This window comes from Nicotiana tomentosiformis, chromosome 3 (assembly GCF_000390325.3).
Source record: "Nicotiana tomentosiformis chromosome 3, ASM39032v3, whole genome shotgun sequence".
Lineage (NCBI taxonomy): Eukaryota > Viridiplantae > Streptophyta > Magnoliopsida > Solanales > Solanaceae > Nicotiana > Nicotiana tomentosiformis.
The window spans coordinates 125,648,696-125,674,138 of record NC_090814.1 but is presented as its reverse complement, the minus strand read 5'-3'; the positions used below and the strand labels follow the sequence as shown (position 1 = coordinate 125,674,138).

The 25,443-nt window shown below is 37.0% G+C and overlaps 2 protein-coding genes across 2 annotated transcripts; both read left to right on the top strand.

The window, feature by feature from the left end:
- Nucleotides 1-3,836: 3,836 nt before the first annotated feature.
- Nucleotides 3,837-4,948, top strand: LOC108945956 (uncharacterized). The gene is made up of 2 exons (XM_070199126.1): nucleotides 3,837-4,084; nucleotides 4,234-4,948. The coding sequence occupies exons 1-2, from the start codon at nucleotides 3,837-3,839 to the stop codon at nucleotides 4,946-4,948; spliced, it is 963 nt and encodes a 320-aa protein (XP_070055227.1).
- Nucleotides 4,949-21,067: 16,119 nt separating this feature from the next.
- Nucleotides 21,068-23,001, top strand: LOC104101023 (small ribosomal subunit protein mL104 (rPPR9)). Its single transcript, XM_009608423.4, has one exon. It carries the CDS (start codon nucleotides 21,195-21,197, stop codon nucleotides 22,773-22,775), a length of 1,581 nt encoding a protein of 526 aa, XP_009606718.1. The 5' UTR covers nucleotides 21,068-21,194; the 3' UTR covers nucleotides 22,776-23,001.
- The last annotated feature ends 2,442 nt before the right edge of the window (nucleotides 23,002-25,443 follow it).

Below are 25,443 nucleotides of genomic sequence, written 5' to 3'. Positions count from 1 at the left end.
AAACAAACCAGCAGTTAAAAATGATCTGAAACTCACTCGAGGTCCTCGGGACCTCAACACAATACACCAACAAGTCCTAAAATATCATACGAACTTAGTTGAAACCTCAAATCATATAAAACAACGCTAAAACCACGAATCATACCCCAAATCAAGCTTAAGGAACTCAAGAATTTTCAACTTCTACATTCGATACCGAAACCTATCAAATCAATTCCGATTGACCTCAAATTTTGTACACAAGTCATAAATGACATAATGGATCTATAAAAATTTTCAGAACTAGATTCCGACTCCGATATAAAAAAAAGTCAACTCCCCGGTCAAACTTCCCAAAAATTCAACTTTCGCCATTTCAAGCAAAATTTCACTACGGACTTCCAAAATATTTTTTGGACACGCTCCTAAGTCCAAAATCACCATACGGAGCTATTGGAGTCATCAAAACTATATTTCGGGGTCGTTTACATATAATTCATCATTCGATCAATTACTTCAACTTAAGCTTCCAAAACAAGAATTGTTCTTTCAATTAAATCCTGAATCATCCGAAAACCAAACTTGACCACCCTCGCAAGTCATAATACACATTTTAAAGCTGCTCGAGACCTTAAGCCACCGAACGGAATGTAAATTCTTAAAACGACAAGTCGAGACGTTACATCCTCCCCCTCTTAAAACATACGTTCGTCCTCGAACGTGCCAAGAATTATTCTAAGGACATTAAATTTCTAAGTGTATTATTACACACATACTCGAGGGTGATACTTGAGGGTGATTCTACGTCACCACAATTTAGCATGGGTCCGACAACACCATCTCAGTTGAGATTATTTCTTTAATCCTCATTTATAAACTTTAAAGCCAACTTCTTACTCTCCAATTAATTTCAAAAGGCCTTATTATCACATAAACGCTGTAACACTCCTCAAATCTATAAAAGTTTCAAGATCTGCTAAATATAGAATTTTTATTTTTTTTATCTTGCCTTAAGTGCATAAAAATTATACTTCTATTACGGATTTAAACCTTTGTGATTGACTTTTGAGTTACTTCCCTATTTATAAATAATTGGATATACAATTAGGGGAATATTAATAATTTTAATATTATTAATTTTTAACAATGAGTATTATTAAATACTAGTTAAGTCAAAACAAAAAAAAAAAAAAAAAAAGCAATAAAGTCACGTGACTGGGGGAAAAGAAAAGGCTTAATGCCTTCTAGAAAATAGAAAGCCTTATACGAAAGGCTCTGTCTCTCACACACAAAAGGCTAAAAGCCTTATACAAAACGGAGGCGCCAGAAAATTGCACGGAAAATTCTAGGGTTCTTCACAACTCACTTATTCTTGAACTCATGTATATAAAATTTCCTATTGTCAATTATCCTACAGTAGTAATAGGTAAGAATTGAATAGTTAATTCCCTTCTTCCTTTGTATCAACAATAAGTTCCATGTTTAGGTGTAAAACTTTGAAATTAATTCAAATGCACTGGTTGTTGTAGAATCAATTGTTTGACGAGTATAAATTGGACTGGGGCCTACGTATTGGCTCAAGGAGTTTTGAGGTGAGTTGATATAACCCTTTACTAAGTGGTTTAACTCACAAAAGCACGCATACAAGGTGTTTGATGAATTGCTTAAAAGAGTTTATATGTACTTAATTGGAGCGAGTGAGTACCTTTGAATTGTTCTAGCTAAAGTTTAGATAATTTATTATGATATATGTACATAAATGTTTAGATTTTTGTGTTATTCTTATATGCCATTTTCATGTTGAAAATTCATGAAGGAGCAAGAATCTTTAGATATACTTTTGAATATTTATTTCATTCTTATGCCATGCTTTACATTTAAGGATACCAATATGAGTATGTATAGGATGTTTCAGAAAAGATTTAGACTTGAAAAGTCACAAGAAGAAGTTTTAGAAAGAAAAGATTTTTGGGAGTATCCTCTATTCTGAGAAGGGGTCATCGTCCAGGCCGAGGATCCTGATCAAGGCGTTGACTTCCTGAAACTACTTGTGCCAAAGTAGGGAGCACACGAGCCGAGGGTCTCGTTGCTGAGAATTTGCCAAGCTAAGGTATGGTAAATGAGCGTTGAGAACCATGAAACGAGTGACACCTCGTGGATTGGGCCTATTCGATCAGGTTGGGATCGAACCCGTGTCGATCACACGGTGACTGAGACAGAATTAAGTCAGGATAGTTGGAACTCCCGAACTATAAAGTGAAGTATTTTTTTTAAGAAAGAAAAAGAAAAGAATTTCTTTTAGAATATTCATAAATTGCTATTATGCAATTATTTTAGAATTGTTCTTATAAGCTTTAAGTTTTACATGCATGTAGAATCTTTGCTTGTAATGTATATGTTATTAAAGTTTCGTCCCCTGTCGTTGAGACTCACTGAGTACAATGGATGGTACTGACATTCTCTTTTGGGAACCTACGTTGGTTTACGGTACAACGTAGGAACCAATTTTGCAGGCGAGCAGGCTACGGGTTAGGACTTCCCTCACTTCCAGTGCTATTGGTGAGCTCCGCTTTTGTTCGTGGAGTACTCCTTTGAGTCGTCATTATTTAGCTAGTTCTTTGTTTACTTAGATAACTACCCAGGAAATCTCATGTCCTGAGCGGTGCATCAATTTATCAGTAGAGGCTTCATAGACACAGTCGGTGGGTTAAGATTTAGATGGTTTTGATAATAACTTAGCAGTATTTCATTGGTTACTACGAATAAAATTTTGGAGTTAGTTTATTTTAGATATTTAAATTAATTAAAAGTATTTGGTTACAGTATTGCCTTGTGCCATATAACGTTTTGGGAACCTACGTTGGTCTGCGGTACAACGTAGGAACCGATTCCTTCGCTCAGTCATGTTTAGTGATCGGGTGCCAGTCCCGGCTTGTTCAAAAAATGGGTCATGACAAACTTGGTATCAGAGCGTCAGGTTTATGGAGTCCTAGGGGTCTATGAAGCCGTGTTACTAGAGTCTTGTTTATGGGTATGAAGCGCGCCATACTTATAAACATGAGGCTACAAGCATTTAGGAAAAGTCTCATTTTTTCATACTTAAGATCGTGCAGCAGAGCCTACCTCTAAGAAATTATCTAATGTATTCGTTTCTCCAAAACATGCAGAAATGGCTCATACTCGCAACTCTAACACCGACACTCAGGATGCTGCTCAAGAAACTATTGCTACTATTATGGCTCAAGGTAGAACTAAGAAGGTTTCAACTCAAAAAAGGAAGGGTAAATCCACAAAGGGGGTTCAAGTACCCCGGGTTGAACTTGAAGAATGGGTGGGGCATGATGATCCAGTACCTCAGGATCCAGTGCCGCCCCTAACGGCAGCTCCGGCTCAGACAGCTATATCTCCAGAGGTGGGTCAGATGTTTAATGCTGTCAACAGTGCTATGGAAATGTTTAAAGCCTTCATGGCCAACCAGAACGAGAGAAGAGATGAGATTCCACCTCAATCAAATAGAACAATTCTGAGTCCTCAAGAGTGAATGAATTTTTAAAGTTGAGTTTTCCATTGTTCCATGGTTCTATAGCTGATGAAGATCCAATGTTGTAGCTGGAGGGTGTCAAGAAACCCTCCGAGCGATGAAGGCATTTGATGATGAAGTTGTGGAGCTGGCTGCTTACTAGCTTAAAGATGTGGCTAGCGCTTGGTTTGAGATGTGGGAAAAGGAAAGATATGAAGATGATGGTCCTCCTACTTGGGAAGAATTTGAAGAGGCCTTCATGACTAACTTTATCCCGGAAGAGGATAGGGAAGCTAAGGCTACAGAGTTCGAATAGCTCAAGCAAGGGAATGAAAGTATGCAAGAGTACTGCATGGAATTCATAAGGTTGGCTAAGCATGCTCCTCACATGGTTAAGACAGAAAAAGCAAAGATTTGCAGGTTTTTTGGCGGTTTGGCTTACCACATTAAGGATACGACATCAGCTGCAGCAGTAGGAATGACAGCTTTCTCCTCTATTGTAGGATTCTCCAAGCACTTAGAAAAAGACAGACAACAAAGGAGAGAAGAAAAAGAGCATAACAAGAAAGCCCGGACAGCGGGCAGGTTAAAAGTACATCCAGCGGAGGTGGAAGGGGTTCCTCCAATAAGGAGTCATTAGCACCAGCTCAGTCCAGTCATCAGTCAGGTGGTGGGTCTTCTTTCAGACGTACTCAGAGTTATGGAAACCAGTCTCGCCAGAATTAGAATTTTAGGACATCATCCTCACATAGCCAGAGTCATGCTGAGCAACATTCACAACAACAAGGTCTTTGTGGAACATGTAAGCGGCAACATTCAGGCCAGTGCAAGCCCAAGTTTCATGGTTGCTATCATCGTGGAGACATTGGTCATATAAAGGCCAACTTCCCAATGTTGCAACGTAATTTCAGTGGGGGATCAACTCGTCCTTATAGTTCCTCAGCTACTGCAATTGCACCACCTCAGGCTCGTGGTTCTCATAATCAGACCGGGTATGGGGCAGGCAGAGGTGCAGAACGAGTTACTCAGGGAGGGGGACAACCCCGTTTGTTTGCTACACTTGATCGTCAGAGTGCAGAGGCATCTGTAGAAGTTATTACAGGTATACTTCTAGTCTGCTCACATAATGCTTATGCCATAATTGATCCAGGTTCAACGTTTTCATACGTGACTCCATACTTTGCAATTAACCTCGGGCTAGAACCTAAACAACTTAGTGAGCCATTCTTAGTATCTACTCCAGTTGGCGAGCCAGTGAAAGTCACAAGAGTCTATAGAGGTTGTATAGTTTCAGTACATGGTCGTAGCACCGAGGCCGATCTCATAGAGTTAGAAATGGTGGATTTCGATGGTGGATTTCGATGTGATCATGGGTATGTATTGGTTATCTTCCTGCTATGCCATATTAGATTGTCGTTCCAAGTTAGTCAGGTTTCAATTTCCAAATGAAGAAGTCTTAGAGTGGAAGGGTAGTTCAACATCGCTTGTAGGTAAGTTTATTTCTTACTTTAAAGCACAACGAATAATCAATAAGGGGTGTCTCGCCTATTTGGCTTACATCATTAATCCAGAATCAGAACCACCAGCTCTTTCGTCTATGCCAGTTGTTAGAGAATTCCCAGAAGTTTTCCCAGATGACCTTCCCTGACTTCCTCCTGAAAGAATCATAGACTTTGGCATCGATCTCATGCCAGGAACTCAGCCCATATCTATACCTCCTTAAAGGATGGCTCCAGCAGAACTTAATGAGTTGAGAAAACAGTTGAAAGACCTTCTTGACAAGGGCTTCATCAGGCCGAGTATTTCACCGTGGGGTGCCCCAGTCCTGTTTGTCAAGAAGAAAGATGGGTCTCTCAGAATGTGCGTCGACTATCAGCAGTTGAATAAAGTTACCATTAAGAACAAGTACCCACTGCCAAGAATTGATGATTTATTTGATCAACTTCAGGGTGCAAAGTACTTTTCAAAAATAGACTTGAGGTCAGGGTACCATCAGTTGAGAATCAGTGAAGAGGATATATCTAAAACAACCTTTAGAACTCGCTACGGGCACTATGAATTTCTAGTGATGTCCTTCGGGTTAACATATGCTCTATTTGCATTCATGGACCTCATGAATAGAGTTTTCAAACCATTCATTGATACCTTTATTATCGTGTTTATAGACGATATTTTGGTATATTCTAAGAGCAAGGATGAGCATGCAGACCACCTCAGGATAGCCTTGTAGACCTTGAAGGAGAATGAACTTTACGCCAAGTTTTTAAAATGTGAGTTCTGGTTGCAGTCAGTAGCATTCTTAGGCCACGTGCTATCTAGTGAAGGCATAAAAGTAGACCCTCAGAAGACAAAAGCAATCAAGAATTGGCCAAGGCCTACAATGCCAACCGAAATCAGGAGTTTCTTAGGGTTAGTTGGCTACTATAGAAGGTTTGTAAAGGGGTTTTCCTCACTTGCAGCTCCATTAACTAAGTTGACTCAGAAAGCAGTTAAGTTTCAGTGGTCAGATGCTTATGAGCAGATTCAAGAGTTAAAGAAGAGGTTGACCACTGCACCTGTGTTAACCTTGCCGACAGGTTCGGGTGGGTTCACAGTGCATTGTGATGCCTCCATAGTTGGTCTCGGTTGTGTTCTTATGCAAGATGGAAAAGTTATTGCTTATGCTTCCAGGCAGTTAAAGAATCATAAGAAGAACTACCCCACACATGACTTAGAGCTTGCAGCAGTGGTGTTTGCATTAAAGATATGGCAACACTACCTTTATGGCAAGCATTCTGAAGTGTTTACAGATCACAAAAGCCTCCAATACATTTTCAAGCAAAAAGAATTAAATTTGAGACAAAGAAGGTGGCTCGAGCTATTGAAAGATTATGACATCAATATCCTTTATCACCCGGGCAAAGCTAATGTGGTAGCACATGCACTTAGTAGGAAGTCAATGAGTGTCTTGGCCCATCTTGCAGTGCAAAGGCGATCTTTGGGTCGAGAAATTCAAAAACTAGCAAATGATGGAATTAGATTAGATGAGACCGAAGAAGGAGGTATAACTGCTTATGCCTTAGCGCAATCCTCCCTTGTGGTGCATGTTAAGGCTAAGCAAGGCGAAGATCCGTACTTAGTGAAGTTAAAAGAAGGAGTCAGAAACAAAGAAATCACTGCTTTTACCCTAGGAAGTGATGAAGTTTTAAAGTTTAATGATCGGTTATGTGTGCCTGATATAGATGGGCTTAAGAAGGTCATAATGGAAGAAGCTCACAGTTCGAGGCACTCTATCCACCAAGGTGCTACCAAAATGTATCTGGACTTGAAATAGTTGTATTGGTGGAAAGGCATGAAGAAGCAAGTAGCAGATCATGTGGCTAAATATTTGAATTGCCAGCAAGTCAAAGCCGAGCATCAGGGGCCTGGTGGCCTAGCTCAAGATATAGAGATACCACAACGGAAATGAGAGATGATTAATATGGATTTTGTAGTATGTCTACCTCGCACATACCGTAAGCATGATTCAATTTGGGTTATTGTAGACCGACTGCAAAGTCTGCGCATTTTCTACCAGTAAAGATAACAGATTCTGCGGAGCAGTACATGCACTTGTACATCAAAGAAATAGTCTGATTGCATGGTACTCCGATTTCAATCATATCTGATAGAGGCCCTCAATTCACAGCACATTTTTGGCAGGAATTTCAGAAAAGATTAGGTACCAAGGTCAATTTGAGCATCGTTTTCCATCCACAGACCGATGGTCAGGCAGAAAGGTCCATTCAGACACTCGAAGATATGCTGCGAGCATGTGTTATAGATTTTGGAGGTAATTGGGATGATCACTTGCCACTTATAGAATTTGCTTACAATAACATCTATCAGGTCAGCATTGGTATGGCTACTTATGAAGCATTGTATGGGCGAAGATGTAGGTCTATAGTGGGTTGGTTTGAACCAGCAGAGGTGCCGTTGATTGGTCCAGAGTTTGTTTGTGAGGCCTTAGAGAAAGTTCATTTAATCAGAGAAAGACTGAAAGCGGCTCAGAGTCGTCAAAAGTCTTATTCTGACAAGAGGCATCGTGACTTAGAGTTCATGGATGGTGATAAGGTGTTTTTGAAAGTTTCACCAATGAAAGGAGTTATGAGATTTGGTAAGAAAGGGAAACATAGTCCTAGATTTATCGGACCTTATGAAATTCTAGAAAAGAAAGGAAACGTGGCTTATGAGCTAGTGCTGCCCGTTGAGTTGTCCTTTGTTCATCCTGTCTTTCATGTGTCTATGCTTAGAAAGTACATTCATGATGAGTCGCATATAATACCTATCGATACCATAGAAATTAAAGAAGGCTTGACTTATGAAGAGGTACCTATAGAAATTCTTGATAGGCAAGTAAGAAAGTTGAGAACAAAAGATATAGCATCGGTAAAAGTTTTGTGGAGTAATCATAATTCAAAAGAGGCTACGTGGGAGGTCGAGGAAGATATGAGGAAGAAATATCAATATTTAATTGAGGAAAAAGGTATGTGAACCTAGATTTGGTTTGGCATTTATATTTTATTTATTAAATACAAGTTAGCATGTGTTTATGTCCTTGCTAGATTATACTTAGTTGTTGAAGTAATTTAGTTTCTGTCAGAGTATATTTGGTTGTTGGTAGTGTAGTTGTGGTATTGATGACAGAGATATTTTTTGGATAGTCCAATTTATAGGGGAGACTGTCGAAATTTTTGAAAATTTAGGGAGTTAGCCAAAATTTTAAGTCCCTTGGGAAAGTGAGTAGGGCTAAGAAAACTTAAAAAGTTCAAGGACTTAAGGAATGATTGTTAGCTTAAGAATAGGGGCCTAGAAACATTCGAGGACGAATGTTTTAAGGAGGAAAGATTGTAACACTCCTCAAATCTATACAAGTTTCAAGATCCGCTAAATATAAAATTTTTATTTTTTTTATCTTGCCTTAAGTGCATAAAAAATATACTTCTATTACGGATTTAAACCCTTGTGATTGACTTTTGAGTTACTTCTCTATTTATAAATAATTGGATATACAATTAGGAAAATATTAATATTATTAATTTTTAACAATAGGTACAATTAAATACTAGTTAAGTCAAAATACAACACAAAAAAGAAGAAGAAGAGAAAGCAATAAAGTCACGTGACTAGGGAAAAGAAAAGGCTTAATGCCTTCAAGAAAACAAAAAGCCTTATATGAAAGGATCTGTCTCACACACACAAAAGGCTAAAAGCCTTATACGAAACGGAGGCGCCAGAAAATTGCACGAAAAATTTTAGGGTTCTTCACAACTCACTTATTCTTGAACTCAGATATATAAAAATTTCCTATTGTCAATTATCCTACAGTAGTAATAGGTAAGAATTGAATAGTTAATTCCCTTCTTCCTCTGTATCAACAGTAAGTTCCATATTTAGGATAAAACTTTGGAATTAATTCAAATGCACTGGTTGTTGTATAATCAATTATTTGACGGGTATAAATTAGACTGGGGCCTACGTATTGGCTCAAAGATTTTTGAGGTGAGTTGATATAACCCTTTACTAAAGTGGTTTAACTCACAAAAGCACGCATACAAGGTGTTTGATGAATTGCTTAAAAGAGTTTATATGTACTTAATTGGAGCGAGTGAGTACCTATTAACTTAGAATTGTTCTAGCTAAAGTTTAGATGATTTATTATGATATATGTGCATAAATTTTTATATTTTTGTGTTATTCTTATATGCCATTTTCATGTTGAAAATTCATGAAGGAGCAAGAATTTTTAGATATACTTTTGAATATTTATTTCATTCTTATGTCATGCTTTACATTTAAGGATACCAATATGAGTATGTATAGGATGTTTCAGAAAAGATTTAGACTTGAAAAGTCACAAGAAGAAGTTTTAGAAAGAAAAGATTTTTGAGAGTATCCTCTATTCTGAGAAGGGGTCATCGTCCAGGCCGAGGATCCTGATCAAGGCGTTGACTTCCTGAAACTACTTGTGCCAAAGTAGGGAGCACACGAGCCGAGGGTCTCGTTGCTGAGAATTTGCCAAGCTAAGGTATGGTAAATGAGCGTTGAGAACCATGAAACGAGTGACACCTCGTGGATTGGGCCTATTCGATCAGGTTGGGATCGAACCCGTGTCGATCACACGGTGACTGAGACAGAATTAAGTCAGGATAGTTGGAACTCCCGAACTATAAAGTGAAGTATTTTTTTTAAGAAAGAAAAAGAAAAGAATTTCTTTTAGAATATTCATAAATTGCTATTATGCAATTATTTTAGAATTGTTCTTATAAGCTTTAAGTTTTACATGCATGTAGAATCTTTGCTCGTAATGTATATGTTATTAAAGTTTCGTCCCCTGTCGTTGAGACTCACTGAGTACAATGGATGGTACTGACGTTCTCTTTTGGGAACCTACGTTAGTTTACGGTACAACGTAGGAACCAATTTTGCAGGCGAGCAGGCTACGGGTTAGGACTTCCCTCACTTCCAGTGCTATTGGTGAGCTCCGCTTTTGTTCGTGGAGTACTCCTTTGAGTCGTCATTATTTAGCTAGTTCTTTGTTTACTTAGATAACTACCCAGGAAATCTCATGTCCTGAGCGGTGCATCAATTTATCAGTAGAGGCTTCATAGACACAGTCGGTGGGTTAAGATTTAGATGGTTTTGATAATAACTTAGCAGTATTTCATTGGTTACTACGAATAAAATTTTGGAGTTAGTTTATTTTAGATATTTAAATTAATTAAAAGTATTTGGTTACAGTATTGCCTTGTGCCATATAACGTTTGAAGTTATAATAGATTTGATAAGTGTAGATGGTTCGCTTGATCATGTTTAGTTATCGGGTGCCGGTCCCGGCTTGTTCAGAAAATGGGTCGTGACAAATGCACGGTATTAGTTTCAATCAGCTATAGCAACTCGTGCCTATGCACACATCAACGTATGTCCATAACCACATCTCTGGTCATAATAGCTATTTATAATTAATTCCAGCATCCTCAATTAATCTCATATTAACTAAAATCTCATTTCAAATTTTCGCAACACTGACAGCAACACGCGAGGCATGAAGACCTCATAATTATTTATCCGAATCAACGAGTTGCATTTAACACCACCTGGGCACTCACCTAATAGGCTAAAATGTAATGTTTACAGCACAAATATGGCTAAATATACACAAAAACATAAAAGAATTATCAAATAAGCCTAACATGCATGACTCCCCATTAATACTATAGTTCAAATTTAATTTCACAAAGGGAAAATTTAAACTCATAAATTTTTTACCACAAGGACCTCGTCCTTATATAACTTCCACCGCGGCTTGTAGCCCAATTTAAATATTTCACATCATATAAAAATGTGAGAATCTCGTCCTCAACTCTGAATCACAAGTATTTTGTACATTGTGCCAACTGAAATTTATCCATTTCCTTTCTTTCTTCTTTTTAATCAATTCCGTAAACAATTTTCACAACACATAATGAACCCCCATACCAATAGGGCATGTAATTCATAAAATTGAACTCAATTATTCCGAAATCACATCAAAACCTACTATAGTGAGTAATAGAAAGTCACTTTTGGACTCATAGCTCTCAGTAGTGTACAAAACAAAATGATAGACACGAGCTAACACCATCAAATTTCCCAACAGGGATAAACACATAAATAGGTTTCCGAATTACGAAGCTCACCCATAAGTAGAGCATAATAGGAGGACTCGCCTCGAGAACCGAATCAAACTAAGGAAAATATTCCTTTATAACAAATCAGGATCACACCTGTAACGACACCATATAGTGTAGAAGCCTGAGCCATACCATATTGATTATATCAACGGGTCAGAGCCTCCCCCTCTAGGGCGCCCTCTACCCGCCTGTCCTCTACCCCTAACTGACTGTGCATGTGGGGTAATAACTGGAATAGAGCTTGTAGCCTGAGTATTCTGATGAAATATGCCTCTCCCAAGTCTGGGACAATCTCTCATGATGTGCCTAGTATCACCACACTGATAACAACCCCTCTGCAGGTTTGGCTGCTCATATTGAGTCTGTGCCAGATAACTAGAATAACCAGTATAGGAACCATGTGTCGGTGGTACATTGAAAGAACTTACTAGAGCACTGCGAGTATTCTGAAATTGTTTCCATGACCCCGTTGATACTGAAATATAGAATTATTATGGATGCGGGAATACCACAAGTCCCAGAATTATCCAATATAAATCTTAACTCTTAATCATATACAAGTTTCGGAGAACCTTTCAATACCACATAAATACATCTCAGGCCAAAATTGATATAACACATGACCCCGCAATTTAATTGTTTATAGTTGACTCCCCTCACTTGGCGCGAAGCCATAGGACACATTCTGATGATCCACAATACTAACCTTCATCGCTCGTACGACATCGGTCATAAGACACCTCAAGCCATTTGTTTGGAACATGTCATCCTCGTAACAGTTAAACTCGCTTTCTCCAGTGGCTTGGCTGCTAGTATGTACCCTTCGCTAAATAGAAATCCCATACGAACCACATAGTCTCTAATACCACTAATTATCTTTAGATCTACATCCACCTCGTGACCCTACCACGATTGTGATGATTAGGCAACTAATTAAACCTTCTTAAGATCGTACTTATCAACCAGATGTCAGAACCTGCTGCACTCATATGTGCACAACTGAATGATCTCTCAAAATTTCCGCATCCTCGATCTGGACGATATGTGGTAACAATGGTTGAGCAACCCTGGCTCCCTTATAACCCCTATGTAGTATCACGAACCGTTGGCGCATAGTTGATATCGAGTGCGCAATTTCATACACGAGTGGATGCAAAAGAACATAAGATATATGCTTCAAGCTGAATAAATGCGGCACGATAAGGAATGAAAGAAGTGAAAATTTTCCTACTAGCTCTGTAGCATCTCGAAGATAAGTACAGACATCTTCGCACCGATCCGCAAGACTCTACTAAACTCGTTCCTGACTCGTAGAACCTATGAACCTAGAGCCCTGATACCAACTTGTTACGATCCAAAATTCCACCACAGGCATCGTGATGACACTTAGTCTGTAAGACTAGGTAAGCCGATTATAATTACAATTCAAGCCATTTTTTTAAAACATATAATTTTATACAAGTGTCGAAACCAAAAGCGAAAACAAATATAAAAAACTCCCAAGACTGGTAATACTGAGTCACGAACTCTAACTAAACACATAAAATTATCTCACGGATCGAATACTCAATACTGTTTGAATAATGATTAATAATACAATAAAATAGAAAGACTCCAAGGGACTGCGGCGACCAAGTAGCTCTACCTTGAATCCTTGCGATCCCACTCTAACTCTGTCCGAGTCTGATATCTCAAATACATGGCTCTGCACAAAAATGTGCAGAAGTATAGTATGAGTACACCACAATCGGTACCCATTAAGTATCAAGACTAATCTCGGTGGAGTAGTGATGAGGTACAGTCAAGACACTCACTAGTCCAATAACTTGTGCAATATTGTATACAAAATAATATAAAAATAAATAGCAGTGATAGCAACAATAATCAACTAGTGATGTAAACAGCAAGGCAACAAAAACTCCATAAAATATTGCTCAAACAGGTAATGAACACAAGTAGAACCAATAATCAAGTCCTTTAAAATATACATCTTTCACCTATAAGTTTTTCAAATAAAAATCTTTAGAATATAATCCTTTTCAATAAATATATTTCAAATATACTTCCTTCAAATAAATATCTTTCCAATATAATTCTTTCGAATAAATATCTTTCAAATATAATTCTTCCAAATAAATATCTTTCGAATATAATTCTTTCAAATAAATATCTTTCGAATATAATTCTATCAAATAAAAGTCACCATGTGACACCTCATTTCATAATCATAAAATACGGGTCTCAACCCACTTTCATATTTCCACGGCATATCGTGCCAATATCTCTATCACAATCGCACGGACAACTCACGTGCCAATATCATCATCACATTTTCCCCGACACCTTGTGCCCATATTTCATATCTGTTGCGGCGTGCAACCCGATCCCATATAACATTAATCATACCTGTTGCGGCGTGCAACCCAATCCCATATAACATAATCCGCCTGGCAATAGCCACATGCTCCCAATTTCAACATAGATCAGACTATTATCAAGTTTACCGAAACAACAAGACAAGTTGCACAAGAACTCCACATCATCACATATCATCCCTGACAATAACCATTATTATCTCTCCTATAGCTACCCTTATCACTCCGCCCAGACAATATCCCAACACATATAACCGCAGTGAAATGCCGCCCTTATACTCACATAATATCAACAGTGAAATGCCACCCTTATATCCCCATAATAATAACTCAAATCACACAACAATTTACACGGAATATTATCACGATAACACAACTCAATCAATTCCTATCACAATTTTTCCAACAACCACAACCAATTTCAATGATATAGTAAAATCAATAAATTTCTCAAAAATAGCCCAAGGCTCCATACAATGTATATAAAACCTCAAAACAACAATAAGGAAGGAAAATTAACTCAGCATGACACAACACCTTCTTTAGTCCAGATTTTTGAAAAATATATTAGTACCACAATTTAAACTTTTTAAATAAATTATTTGCATACGAAAAAATCCATAATATAATTATTTCCAGGAAATATCAAATCAACAAACGTACGAAATTCTCATAAAATTCCAAGTCGCAATCACACTAAATTATCAGATAAATACAAATTCAACAAACAAAGAATGAGGTATGACAAATCAAGGATTTACTAAATTTCCACAATTTAATACATAAGGGTGTTTACAAATTTTTAACCGATATAGTTTGCACATATAAACCAAGTACGTACTTGTCACCTCGCGTACATAGTTTTCCAATCACACAATTTCCACATAAGACTCAATGCCTAGGGGAAATTCCCCCACACAAGGTTAGGCAAGATACTTACCTTTTTGAAGTTAGGCCGATATTTAAAAATTACCTTCTTACTTGAATTGACCTCCGGATAGCTCAAATCTATCCAAATTAATTCAATTCAGTCAATACTAATTATAAGAATTAATTCCATATGAAAATACTAATTTTCCAACAAACTCCGAAATTTAACTCAAAAAATGCTCGTGGGGCCCATGTATCGGAATCCGACGAAACTTACACAATCTGACAACCCATTCAATTACGAGTCCACCCATACCAATTTTATCAAATTCCGATAACAACTCGACCTCCAAATCTAAAATTTTCGTTCTTGAAAAGTTTTGCAAAAATCTTGATTTCTTCCATTGAAATCCGAAATAAATGATGAATATAACCATGGATTTATGAAATATAATCACTTTTGGATATAGGACACTTACCCAAGTCGAAGTCGTGAAGAAATCCTCAAAATTGCCCAAGAACCGTGCTCAAAAAATCCAAAACGAAATGAAGGAAATGACCATTTTTGGTCCTTAAGTTTCTGCCCATCCGTCACTCAAAATCCATTTTCCGTCACTAAAAGTCCACACTATAACTTGCTTGGACCAACAATTATTTGTTTCACTAAAAAGGCTCTTACTCCATCATACAAACTCGGAATTCGACGATTCTTATTCCTATGAGTCAAAAATAATAATACGAACCTAGTGATTCAGTTGAAACTCAATTCGGAGCTCATTTGCTAAATGTTATACCAATTTTGCTCGTTAAACAATTAACTCATGTTTCGCGCTAAAAACCCAATCGCGACTTGATGAAATTAAACCAAACTTTTCAGATCACTCCTATAATTTATCATCAAAATCTAGGAAGTTTCGAAATTGAATTTTGATCTCTAGAACTAAAAATGGACATTTGGATCATTACATGCTTATGTTGAAAATATCAAACTCTTCCAAAACACTTCCCCGACAGCCTGTAATGTATCAACCATAACTTCTTGTACTCAACCCCAACTGCCAAACGGTTTACATTTCTGCAAACTAGATACAAAGGTCTACAACTTTCATGTTTTGCTCATCGCCCAACTCCTTATAGATTGTGTGATGACCTAAAAGGTCATCTTATGTTTTAGAACTCGAATCTGCGCTTTTAAGCCTTAAAATCTCATTTTTACCCTCCTCGATTTACGTGTACAGTCCGGCGTATTTTCGAAAAACTTTTATGTTAAAAACTGATGAAAATAAGAATTTATGCATTAAAAGTTGATTTTAGTTGACTTCGGTCAACATTTTTGGTAAATGGGCCCAAATCCATATTTTGACGGTCTCGGTGGATCCGTATCGAATTATGGGACCTGGGCGTATGCCCGGAATCGAATTCGGAGATCCCTAGCTCGAGTTATGAATTTTTGATAAAAATTAAAAGTATGAAAATTAATTATTTTTAAGAATTGGTTGATATTTGACCTTGTTGATACCGGATCCGTATTTTGGTTTCGGAGCCCGGTATAGGTCCAATATAATATTTAAGACTTGTTTATGAAATTTGGTGAGAAACAGAGTTGATTTGACGTGATTCGGACGTCCAGTTGAGAAGATAGAAATTTTAAAGTGTTCTTGAAAATTTCATTTGATTGGATGCTAAATTTGTAGTTCTAGGTGTTATTTTGGCGATTTGATCGCGCGAGCAAGTTCGTATGATGCTTTTAGACTTGTGTGCATGTTTGGTTTGGAGCCCTGAGGGCTCGGGTGAGTTTCGGATAGGCCACGGGATGTTTTGGACTTAGAAAAATCTGGTATTTTTGCTGTATCTGGTGTCTGCTATGTTGTGCTTCGCGATCGCGTAGTCACTCTCGCGATCGCGAAGGGAAAACTGGGCTGGGGAGGATTTTACTCTACGCGAACGCGAGACCATGGTCGTGAACGCGGAGCATTGGGGGGAGTTGCTATAGTTGCTCTACGCGAACGCGACCCGTCGAACGCAAACGCATAGTTTTAGCTAGGCTGGGCAGGGGACCTGGGAAAGCTCTAACCCTTCACGAACGCGTAGAGCCATCCGCGATCGCGTAAGTCCTTAGGACGCTGCTCTTCGCGAACGCGACAGTGTTCACGCGATCGCGATGAACACTGTCGCCCAGCACTTAACAGAATCTAAAAACGGGAATTGGCCATTTATTTCATTTTCTCAAAAACCAAACGGACTAGAGGCGATTTTCAAGAGTTGTTTTCTTCCCCAAAGTGTTGGTAAGTGATTCTAAACCATTTTCTTTCAATCACCCATTACATTTTATGAATTATCAACCTAAAATCTAGAGTTTTCATGGTAGAATTAGGGGTTAGAGTAGAAACTAGAGATTTTGGAAATTTGTGGATTTAGACCTCAATTTGAGGTCGGATTCCAAAACCAATTATATATCCGGGCTCGGGGGTGAATAGGTAAATGGATTTTGGTCCGAACCTCGGGTTTTGACCAAGCGTGCCCAAGGTCGATTTTTGACTTTTTGGAAGAAAATTTAGGAAATCTAAATTTATGCAATATAATTGATTCCTTTAGCAATATTTGATATTATTGAGTCATTTTTTAATAGATACGAGTGGTTTGGAGGTGAATTCTAAAGGAAAAGTTGTGATTGAGTATTAAATGGCCTTCGGAACGAAGTAAATGCTGTGTTTAACCCTGACTTGAGGGAATTAGGAACCTTAGACTATTTGCTATGTGAAATTCATGTGAGCAGCGTATATGTGAGGTAACGAGTACTTATGCGCCGTCAATTTACCTGTTTTTTATGTTTCTTCCGTTTTTCTTATACTGTCTCTTTCCTATGCCTAATTGCTACATGTTTATACTAGTGTTGTTAAATTGATCGTTCTTATCATGTTAACGGATTTTCTGGTGATAGTTGAGTATTTATTTCAAAGTTGAGATTGATATTGTGGAACCAAATGTTGAAGTAAGGTTCGTGCTTGTTATTCTATCTCCCTGTTGTTATTTATTCATTGAATTATGGTAAGGGAGAGTGTTAATACACGAAGGGTGATGCCGTGCCATATTGTGAGTGTTAATGCACGAAGGGTGATGCCGTGCCATATTGCGAGGGTTAATGCACGATGGGTGATGCCGTGCCATATTGTGAGTGTAAAAGCACGAAGGGTGATGCCATGCCATATTGTGAGTGTTAATGCACGAAGGGTGATGTCGTGCCATGATATGAGAGCTAATGCACGAAGGGTGATGCCGTGCCGTTTTTATTGATTTTATGGTGAGATTGAGAGTAAAAGCACGAATGGTGATGCCGTGCATTTTTTTTCCTTTGCTGTATTCGTGCTCCTTTTGATTCATATTATATTGGTTGTTTCAGTTCTCATTCTGTTGTATCCCTTTACTTCGTATTTTCCCCCAACATGTTTTCCCCTCCCGATAATTCTTGTCTAGCTCTTCATTACTGTTATTTGTATATACACTGTTAAATTGTACAGGTTGATTTGTAGGTGCATTGCCTTAGCCTCGTCACTACTTCGTCGAGGTTAGGCTCGACACTTACCAGTACATGGGGTCGGTTGTACTGATACTGTACTCTGCACTTTCTGTGCAGATTTTGGTACCGGCTCGGGTTGATCGAGATTTTAGCTATTGGACCCGCTATTCGGAGACTCAAGGTAGATCTGTCGGCGTTCACAGACCTTGAAGTCCCCGTCTATCTTTTCTGTTTTACTGTTTCTTTCATTCAAACAGTTGTATTTCTCTCAAACTATTACTTGTAGTAAAATCTAGAATGCTCATGAATTGTGACTCCAGATCCGGGTGGTAGTAATTAATACAGTTTTTATATTATTCCGCACTTATTATATTTCATCTTAGCTAATTATTGTTATTTACTGAATGGAAATAAGGATTTGGTTTAATAATTCTCTAGCGTTGGCTTGCCTAGCAAGTGAAATGTTAGGTGCCATCACGGTCCCGACGGTGAAAATTCTGGGTCGTGACAGATTGCGAGATATAAGCTCCCAAAGTCAGCCCTGTGCAGCAGAAATTTCTGGTGATGCACACTGTTATAGCCAAAATCTGCAGTACCAATTTCAGTTAATCGATCATAACTTTTTGTACAAATGTCCGAATAAATGACACAACGGATCTATAAAAAATTTCTTAGAATTGGATTCCGACTCCGATATCAAAAAGTCAACTCCCCAGTCAAACTTCCCAAAAATTCAACTTTCGCCATTTCAAGCAAAATTTCACTACGAACTTCCAAAAAAATTTCGGACACGCTCCCAAGTCCAAAATTATCATATGGAGCTTTTGGACTCATCAAAACTCTATTTCGGGGTCGTTTACACATAATTCACTATCCGGTCAATTATTTCAACTTAAGCTTCCAAAACAAGAATTGTTCTTTAAATTAAATCCTGAATCATCCGAAAACCAAACTTGACCACCCTCACAAGTCATAATACACATTTCAAAGCTGCTCGAGACCTTAAGCCACCGAACGGAACATAAATTCTTAAAACGACAAGTCGAGTCGTTACAATAAATTATGCATACATTAAAATTATATGATATATTAAAAATAAATTTCTTATTAAAATGGGGTACACGCGCAACGTGCGTAGCACGAAACTCCTTAACGAAATGTCGTTCGATTTGTTTTACCCTTGAAATAAATTTTATATTGGATAAAATTGTAATTTAATTATTTCTATAATTTTTAAGACTTTAAAATTACCTAATAGTTGGTTATTACATTCTTCCTACTTTGGAATATGTATCTACTTGTGTAACAATATTAAATGCTCTAATTGTTTTTTATAAATGAACTACTAATATTTAGGAGTATGAGATCATAATAAATTTTCCACTTCTATTCTCAAATAAATAATTTTAACTTTAAAACCAATATAAACAAATAAAAAAAAAGTTTAAAGCCTAAGGAACTCCAAAATATTATTTCCAGAAACACTACCTAATCAGGTGGTTTCACATCTCCCAAAAAGAAAATCACCCAAACAAATCTGGTACTACCAATTTTCTTTTGTATACTTTTATATGGACAATTATTTATTAGATAAATATGGTATTTGTATGATTCTTTAAACACAAGACAAGGAGCTATACATTGTTTTACTTTGTCATGCGGTACACATGATGAGTTCGATAGAGATTCGTTGTAAATACACAATTTATGAATATAAGATTTATTTGAGAATTTGTTTTTATAATTCTTCATACTTATATTGCTAAAAATTTGACATTACAAGATATAAAGAGAGAAATTTTCTGTCATTGAGTACATGATTATTTTTTGCTTTGAGACAATAATTTTCCATCTTGTTATCTTGGTGAACGTCTTTTAAGAAAATTTTGAATTTTAAAGTTGATACCCCTTGCATTCTAGAACAAAAATAATTTTATAAATTTTATGTTGAAATAACATTTATTGATTAATATATGAAAAAGACTGTATTATTGATTTAAAGCTTTTGATGCTTTTAGGTAATTTTTTTTTTATATATCTGTGAGAATGGGAGAACGAGCTAGAGTTCACACCTATTTAATTTTTTACCTTTATTATTATTATTATTATTATTATTATTATTATTATTATTATTATTATTATTATTATTATTATTATTATTATTATTATAACATAAGCATAGTTTGTAAGAGTTTATTTTATGTTGTGCGGACATAGGGATCTGATTCAGTGAAATTATCCTACAAATTCATACATGTATTTTACGTATGATACAGTATTATAAAAAAGTTACTACTTAATTATTGAGAGGATTTGTTAATTCTGTAGGTATTCGTTAATTAAGTCAAAAGAAGATTCTTAAGAAAATAAACTGAATGCAAAACGAGAGTCTCCTATACAATTTTTAACTTTATTGGTGAGGAAGTAAAGTTTTTCTAAAATTTTCTTGCTTTAGTTTGGTTCCTGCATTATAAAAATTCAACCTTTAAATGATCTTATTTAAAGTTGGAAGCATTTGTTGAAACCAAAAAAAGAATAGACTATCAAATCATAGAAGAGAAGAGAGATATGTCACAGATTGTTCATCATGTCATAAATATAAAATATAGAAGCCATTATTAGTCAAATAAATACTACTTCGCTTAACTCCCAGAGAATGTGACGATGTAAGCTTTTTAGATAATTTAATATCTATTGTATAACTCAAAAAAATTCTTGATATGTATGCAATAAAAACTTTATAATTTTTAGATATTAATTTTGTAATGTTTGACAAATAAGTTAAATTACACGTGCAACGCACGTACACTAAATCTAGTCAATATAAGTATATATGTATATTGAGATCTTTACATAAATAACCGGTCATATTCATTATTTACTTTTTCTAGCTATATACATAAATTATATATTGATTACATAAAATTATACACATATAGTATATAAATTATATATATTATACTTTCGCTGACTATTTTTAATTTAAGTGATTGGGTGGACGGCTATTTAAGTGAATTCTTCATGTATATATTTGGTTCGGGAATATGAATATTTTTTGTGGAACGGCTAAATGTAATGACTTTTCCACACTGGTGGCCAAAAGGCCCAAAAGTTGCCAAAACCCAAAGAGAAAGCCCAAAACCACACCAGCTTAGCTCAGAGCTGTAGCAGTAGCAGTAGCAGAGAGGGTTTAACAATCCGCCATAGCCGCCTCCCTTTCTCACACAGTACAGACAGTGAAAATGCGTAGACTCACGTCCCCATTAACACGTCTCCACCTTCGAACACTGCTCCGCCGCTGTATTTCTTCGTCGGCGACTAATCAATCCCACCACCTTCCCTGTTCCCAATTCTCCCTTTCCAAAACCCACCTTTTCACTTCACCACTGCCCCATGACCCATTTTCGTTTTCACTATATTGCACCAGTTTTAAACCCTTTTCATCCCAATCTGAAGATCCTGTAAAGGATCAAGAAGAAACAATTGCTCAGTCTTTATCGTCTGAGCTTGTCAAAGAACTGGACGCGGAATCTCTCTCCATTCCAGAAAGACTCGATCTTTCTTTCTCCCACATAACTTTAACGCCTTCCCTGATCCTTACCACACTCAATCTTTCCCCAGATGCTGGCAGAACTGTTTTAGGTTTTTTCAAATGGGTTAAATCCAAAGAAAGTTTCAATCTTGATGATGAAGTTCTAGCTTTGTTTGTGGATTATTTTGGACGGAGAAAGGATTTTAAAGCTGCAAATGATGTGCTTACTGATGGCCGAGGGGTAACCGGTTTTAAGACGTTTGAGTCCATGGTTGATAGGCTTGTACGGGCCGGGAGGGCCACTCAAGCAGTGGCATTCTTTGAAAATATGGAGAAAGATTATGGGTTAGTTAGGGATTTGAATTCTTTGAAGTTGGTTGTTTCTAGGTTGTGTGAGCATGGTTTTGCTAGTTATGCTGAGAAAATGGTGAAGAATTTAGCTAATGAATTTTTCCCTGATGAATATGTATGTGATATGTTGATAAGGGGTTGGTGTGTTGATGGGAAACTTGATGAGGCGCAGAGGTTAGCTGGGGAGATGTATAGAGGAGGGTTTGAAATTGGTACTGCAGCATATAATGCAATTCTTGATTGTGTTTGTAAGCTTTGTAGGAAAAAGGATCCATTTCGGCTTCAATCCGAGGCAGAGAATGTGTTGGTGGAAATGGAAGAGAACGGTGTTCCTAGAGATGTGGAAACCTTTAATGTGTTGATCACTAACTTGTGTAAGATCAGGAAAACAGAGGATGCTATGAATCTGTTTTATAGGATGGGGGAATGGGGTTGTTCTCCAGACGAGACGACTTTTTTGACACTTATTAAGAGCTTATACCAGGCTGCAAGGATTGGAGAGGGTGACGAAATGATTGATAGAATGAAATCTGCAGGTTTTGGGGATGCACTTGATAAGAAGGCCTATTATGAATTTTTGAAAATATTATGTGGGATTGAGAGAACTGATCATGCTATGACTGTCTTTGCAAAGATGAAAGAGGATGGTCACAAACCGGGGTTAAAGACTTATGATTTGTTGATGGGAAAGCTGGTTGCTCATAATCGTGTTGACAAAGCAAATGCCCTTTACAAGGAAGCTGAGAACAATGGATTGCCAGTTGAGCCAAAGGCCTATATGGTGCATCCTAGATATGCAAAGAAGAAATCTACAGCCGTGAAGAAGGAGAAGAAGCGAGAGACACTGCCTGAGAAAATGGCTAGAAAGAGGACAAAGCTAAAGAAAATTCGCCTGAGTTTTGTGAAGAAACCTAGGAAAATGCAGCGCCGAGCATATTGATCCCTTCTGTATCTGATGATTTTGAGAGAGTTTTTCAAGTGGTATGCTGAAAGGTTTTCCCCCTCTTTGTTTTGATACAACTAGACAACATTAGAAATAAAATCTTTGATTCGCAGCTGTGCACACTCCTTTTTTTTTTTTGCTTTAAAAATATGTAACTGATGAACCAATTTATATTCTTGTATCTCATGAATCCATTATGAACTAAAGATCCAACTTGCTGTCATATCTCCTTTTGCGTAACAAACAGTAGTGACATTTTTCTATGCTTCAGATGGACTTGAGTATATATATTCTCTAGTGACGGATAAATCTAAATTACTTGTGACTAGTTTAATTGGCAGTTGTTGGTGTTGAATTCGCTGTGCAGTTCTCTGTATAGGCGTACATATTTTGTACTGGTTTATTGAAGTCGGATGCAAGAACAGCATGTTCAGAATAATCGTTGGAATTCTCATTCCCTAGTGCCCTTTAGTCTAAACTCTAAAGCTGTTTTCTACCATGTCTTGCGCATACTTTTTTTCCCCTTCTGCTGGCAATTAGATTGTTTTTACCTATTCTGAAGCAAAATCCATATCCCAGTGGTGCTTCATCTTTGGGTAAAGATTTTTAGATGTGCCAGGTTAAGTTAGATTCTTATAACAAAAGTAGGAATTTCACCAAAGAATTCTTTGTTTGTTTGGAGATACTTAAATAATGTTGTACCAGCAAGATCAGTGCTTTGGAAAAGGGAACTAATGATTTGCACAGTATTCTCTGTGTTTGGTAACTCTTTAAAAACTTCGGTCATGTGTTCTTGCTGCTCGATATTCCTGCCAATCAACAAGGTTGAGGTTTTGCCGTTTTGGTAGTATTATAGACATTTTGTTATATTAGCAGAATTTGCCCTTACATAAGGAGACGTGGATTCTGAATCAAAATACATCATATAATAGGAGTCATCTTCACATCTAAGTGAATTACCTCAACAGGGTTTGTGTTGCACGATCATGGAGAAGTTGGTAATGGAAGCAGTGAACGATGGAGACTGAATGGATGAAAAATATTGAATATGATGTGGTTGAGTATTGTGAAAATGCTGCAGATTATTGTGGATGGACCATAGAAAAAATGTACATGGCATTAGGAGGATGCGTCTTACTCGGCAAATATGAAGTATGATGACTCAAATATCGGATTGGATATAAGGAATTGTTTTGCACATAAGTATCTGCATTTTGGATTATATGTGACTAAAATTTCAGCCATATTATAACTTTGAGCGATCATCCTGCTGCTATTACAAACTACTTCAGGAAAACAAAAACATTTAAATGATTTTCTTTCTATCTGTCTAAGCTTTGGCGGATAGAGTTACTTAGTACCTGTTATTGGTGGGAGGTGGCAGGTACCCCATGGAATTAGTCGAGGTAGGCGCAAGTTGACACTACAGTTATTAAAAAAAAAAAAAAGGAGGATGATGACCACTTGGGTCAGAATGATGACCACTTGGGTCAGAGTTCAGCTAGGTTGGTACTTGGTAGCATTGTGGAGGATGTATTGAACTTGGCTGTAATATTCTCTGGTGTTATTTATTTATTTATCACTGATAAGTGATTACTCAGTTTCTCAAATTGAAGCTTGCATACGTGCCAGCGAGAAGTGGGGTTTCACCTGATCACTCTAAACCCACTGATGAGGAAGAGATAAATGAAGAGTTTTTTTCTTTATTCAGGAAAAGTAAGAGAACCAAAAAAAAAAACAGAAAAAGGAGCAAAGTGCTACCAAAAGAACTCTGTTCGATGCCCAAGCTAATGAAGATCAAGCTGCTGCATCCAAGATCTGTTAGCTGCAACTTACAGTTATATTGAAGCTTAGATATAACTAATTCGTGTCCAGTTGGCTTTTGTGGTTAGTACTACTATTTTTATGCACCTTGGCAAGCGAGGTATAGTAACTCTAACTATAACACGAAAAAAGATGTCATTATGAGGCTTTATTGCTTTGTGAATGGAGTATATAAGAAGGTTCAAATCTGAAAGGAAGCAAAAATCTAGCTTATTTCTTTTCGTCTGATTAAGTCTCGGCGGACAGAGTTATCGGATACCTATATTGTTATGAGGTAGCAGGTACTCAGTGAAATAATCGAAGTGCGTGCAAGCTAGTTATCGGATACCGTGTAAGCTAGTTATCGGATACCTATATTGTTATGATGTAGCATGTACTCAGTAAAATAATCGAAGTGCGTGCAAGCTAGTCAGGCAAACCATCTTCAAATAGAGCATATAAAAACTACTTTCAAATTGAAATGCCTTATTTTGACCAAAAAAAGAAGTAAAAGAAAGATGGCAAGCACTCAATACATATTGGGCAACAACTTTAAGAAATGTAATACTCCTATTAGTTTATTTAGGTAATACAGTTTTTCTTGAAACATATATTATATGAGTCAACTCATTTTTAGACCGCTCATTGATTTTCAACCCTTTTTTTTAATTATCTGAAATATGAGCGAGTTTGATTTTGATATGTTTTTGTTGAATTCATTTTCAACACACTCAAATCCAAGATAACACGCCCAGTCCAGGCGCCAGCCACCACTACTCTTCAGGCCTTCAGAGTCAGATATCATAACAAAAGAATTTTATGCTTCTTGCATCTCAGATTTGTGCCAAGTGTCTCATCTTAA